This window comes from Sceloporus occidentalis, unplaced genomic scaffold (genome assembly GCF_023333645.1).
Source record: "Sceloporus occidentalis isolate IW3139 unplaced genomic scaffold, rSceOcc1.0.p SCAF_1, whole genome shotgun sequence".
Classification (NCBI taxonomy): Eukaryota; Metazoa; Chordata; class Lepidosauria; order Squamata; family Phrynosomatidae; genus Sceloporus; species Sceloporus occidentalis.
Genome location: NW_028316981.1, coordinates 70,430,423 through 70,434,801, shown reverse-complemented (window position 1 = coordinate 70,434,801; position 4,379 = coordinate 70,430,423). Strand labels below are relative to the sequence as shown.

Genomic DNA, 4,379 nt, shown 5'->3' with positions numbered 1-4,379 from the left:
ACTACCGAAAGGATTACCGAGGGCCACCCCCCCAGAAAGGCCAAGACAAAAGGGAGAGAGCCGAATTGATCTCCCAGGATGTCAGAAACGAAGTATGGCAGGGGCTCATGAGGGCAGGCTTCTCCAAGGACTCCCTAGATCACCAACCCACCAGTGAGCTAGTGTTGCTGCTGGCCAGAAAAACAAAAGAATTGTCAGAAATGGTCGCCCAACAGCAGGGAGGTTCAGGCTAGGCCAGCCCGGGATCCCCCAGAACATCAGGGACAAGGGCAGGACCTAGGATCCCATGGGCTAAACCACAGCCTGCCAAGCCTAAATGCACCGGGCCAATCAAGCCCAACTACAAGCCGACTCAGGCAACACCACCACCCGAGAGCGCCCCAGTATCCCAAGTCTCTCCCCCGGACCCACCAAAACTCCCCCCCTGCCCACAAGTGATCGCCAAACTAACACCGGACCTTTGGGGACGTCCGTTAGTAGAGGCAGAGATAGGCCAGGACCCCATCATTCCCGCACAGCTCCTAGTAGACTCTGGAGCCGCGGTAAACACCATACACCCCGATCTGGCCCAAACTGGGACCAAAACCTCCACACGCTTAGAGCTCACAGGATACGGAAAAGGCCGGCAGCAGGCTGCGATATGGAGTAACATTCCACTGCAGCTTGGGCCCCTCCTAGACCACATCCAGGCTTGTGAGAACCAGAGAGAGGACGACGGAATTCTGGGAGTAGGATTTTTAAAACGCCACAAACTGACAATGGATTTGGCCAATGGATTCCTCTGGCAGCTTGAAGAGGGACCCCTCCAAATTTCGGCCATCCACAGATGTGCCGCCCTCAAGGCCCCAATGCCCCTTTTTCCCATAGCCACAGACCCATGGGTACAGGAATTCCCTGAGGTCTGGATCTCAGACAAACTGGAATGCGGCACCGTTAAAGGAGCCTGTGTACTCATCGAGGGAAAGGATCCCCCTCCACAGAAGCAGTACCGGTACCCCAGGGAAGCAGAATAGGGCATTGCCAAAACCATAGAAGGACTGCTCAAATGGGACGTAATCCTACCTATGCAGTCCATATGCAATGCACCTCTGTGGCCCGTGCTGAAAGCTGATGGCGTCACATGGAGAATGACTGTAGACTTTAGGGCCCTAAACGCAGTCACTCCTCCCGTCGCTCCGATGGTGGCAAAATACAATGAGATCCTGGCTGCCATTGCCGCTGGAGCCAAATTCTACAGTGTAATTGACCTGGCTAACGCATTCCACTCCATTCCCCTCCATGAAAGCTGCTACTATAAGTTCGCCTTTGAGTTCAGGGGGACCCAGATGTGCTTTAAGCGCTGCCCCCAAGGCTTCCACTCAAGCCCCAGTATATGCCATGCTCACGTTGTAAAAATGTGGACCAAGCTGCGCCCCACTTCCCGAGCCCACGTGCTATCCTATGTGGACGACATCCTGATCCACTCCAGCACCCCAGAGAAGACTGCTGAAGTAACTAGGGAGGTGCTAGACCTCATTAGGGAAACTGGGTTCAAGGCTAATCGAGACAAGGCCCAGTTAGTTCAGACTCAAGTAAAATACCTTGGCCTCAATCTGCAGACAGATTGCAGGACCCCCGATTCACAGAGAGTAGAGACCATTGGAAAACTCCCGGCCCCCACCGATGTGTCCTCATTGCGGGCCCTACTGGGCACCTTCAACTTTTCTAGGGAATTCATTGAGGCATTCGCCCCTAAAGCCAAGCCGCTGTATGCTCTCCTAAAGAAAGGAGCCGCTTGGGAATGGGGGCCCACGCAGGAGAAAGCCTTCGCCACCTTAAAACAGGACCTGGCCAAAGCCCCGGCCCTGGTACATCCAGATGTGAGCCAACCATTCTACATCCAGCTAGCAGTTTCGGATGGCCACATAGGGGCTATACTCTCTCAGCTCCGGAACGGCACCCAAAGAGCTGTAGCCTATGCTTCCCGCAACCTCTCCCCCACCGAAGTCAGATTTGGGCCGTGTGAGAAAACTTGCTTGGCTCTAGTGTGGGCCCTGACCAAATGGGAATTTATAATAGGAGGCGCCCGAGTGATAGTGCAAACCCCACATACCCCACTGAAATACATCCTGTCTGGAAAAATTCAGGACGGCCAGGTACACAACGCCAGAATTGCAAAGTGGACTTTGGAATTGGTAAAACGGGGAGTGAGCTACCAGCGGCAAGCGAGCGAGCCTCCGGCCCCCTATGGGCTCATTGTCACTGGATCTGCCCACGAATGTCCACTGCCACCCATCGCTGACCACACATGGCCAGTCACCCCTGGGGAGCCCTTATCCACAGCTCTAGAGAAAGGGTTCCACTGTTGGTTTTGTGATGGATCCTCATACTGCCTAGAGGGCACCCGCTACACGGGATATGGGGCCATCAGAGTCAATGACTCCCACATACTGCAAGGCACTGTCCGCCCCCATTCCAGCCAAGCAGCTGAAGTAACTGCGCTGCTGGCAATCTTGGCTTTTGAGCCCCATGACACCCCCATAGCCATTTACACAGACTCTCAGTGGTCTGTGAGCGCCGCTACGGATTGGCTTCCAGTATGGATAAATAGGGAATGGAAGACCAATGACGACAAACCTGTAGCTCACACAGAGATCTGGAAACAGGTAGCAGACCTAATCCTGGATCGCACCGCAGACACCCAAGTTTCCTTCATAAAGGGACATCAGAAGGGGACACAAGAGGTGGCCAAATGGAATAACCAAGCCGACTCCTTAGCTAAGGAGGCAGCCCGGCTGCCAGAGACGGCTACCCCACTGCATCCCATTAACGTCAAGCCGAAAAACCCCCTAATGCCCCCTACCCTTGACCTGGCAGAACTCCAGAAGGGAGACCGAGAAATAAGGGAACTGAGCTGCATAGGCAAGGACCCCACGGGCCGATACAAGATAGAGGAAAAGGAAAGAGTGTGGTGGGCAGTAGATAGCGAAGGGACCTACCATTGGATTGTGCCCCTAGACCTCAGAGGGGATCTCATACAATTTGTACATGAGATCGGGCACAGAGGCAAACAAGGCACCTACGAACGTGTAAGGGAGGCAGGATGGTGGCCTAAAATGAGAGAAGAGGTAGATCAATGGGTGGACAACTGTCTGTCTTGCGCCATGGTTAATGCGGACCCTAGTGGGCCCAAGACCACTATGAGACACCAGCGCATTAATGGCCCTTGGACCCGGCTCCAAATAGACTTTATTGGCCCTCTGCCCACCACCGCCAGACACAACAAATATTGCCTCACCATAATTGACCCCTTCAGTAAATGGGTAGAAGCCTTCCCCACTAAGGATAACACTGCTGCAACCACGGCCAAAATCCTTTTCACTCAAGTCCTATCACGGTTTGGGATGGTGCGCGAACTAGACCACGACTGCGGGCCCCACTTCACCGGGGAGGTTATGAAGGAGCTCTGCCGAGCCTTAGGCATCCGGCAGAAGTTCCATATTCCATACCACCCGCAAAGCTCAGGGGGGGTCGAACGCACTAATAGGACCCTCAAGGAGGCGCTACGCAAAGTGGTGAAGGCCTCTGGGAAAGATTGGGATGCCAAACTCCCCATAATTCTCATGGCCTTCCGAGGCACAGTGGCATCCCACGGCTTCACGCCGCACCAGGTCATGACCGGGAGGAAAATGGTCATGCCTGAGTCCTTCTGGATAAACACCACCCTGCCAGCAGAACTAGAACCGGTTCTACTGAACCACGAATGGATCAGAACTCTCTTACAGAGCCTGAGCCTCATCCACAAACAGGTTGCCTTCAACCTCGGCAAAAACATGCAAGCCATGGACCGCAAGCTAGGGTGGGTGCGTAACCCCCAGCAATGGGACCCGGGACAGCTTGTCATGTACAGAAACTTCTCCCAGCATAAACACGCCCTGTCCGCTAAATGGGTTGGGCCCGTTAAAATCACCGAGAGAGTCTCGCCAGCAGTATATCAGGTGTGCATCCCAAACAAACAAGGAGACAGACTCAAATACTTCCACTCCTCTCAGCTGAAGGAATGGAAAGGGGGACCAGCCCCCGTGAGAGCCATCCAGGAGTGGCCCGAACTCCCCATAATTGACCTGTCTGAGACTTTTCTGTGTGACGATGGAGGTTAAAGTATAGGACCCGTCACTCAAAACCCATCTCTGTTTCCCTACAGGGACACGAGATGGTGTGCCATGTTTGGACCCTAGGGATCCTTATATGGCTAGGCGGAGGCATGGCCCTCACCACTTACCCTACACAATTTGACACAACGTGGGAATTCAACATTGAGGCAGATTGTCAGTGGGCACCACCCTACCCCGGGATTTACGAAGTCCTGGATGCCATGGACGAAGCCCGCATCTGGTATG

At 54.1% G+C, this 4,379-nt stretch overlaps 1 protein-coding gene across 1 annotated transcript; it reads left to right on the top strand.

Annotated features, from left to right (window-relative positions):
* The first annotated feature begins 1,178 nt into the window (after positions 1–1,178).
* LOC149321564 (protein NYNRIN-like) lies at positions 1,179–4,139 on the top strand. The gene has a single exon (XM_089514416.1). It carries the CDS (start codon positions 1,179–1,181, stop codon positions 4,137–4,139), a length of 2,961 nt encoding a protein of 986 aa, XP_089370542.1.
* The last annotated feature ends 240 nt before the right edge of the window (positions 4,140–4,379 follow it).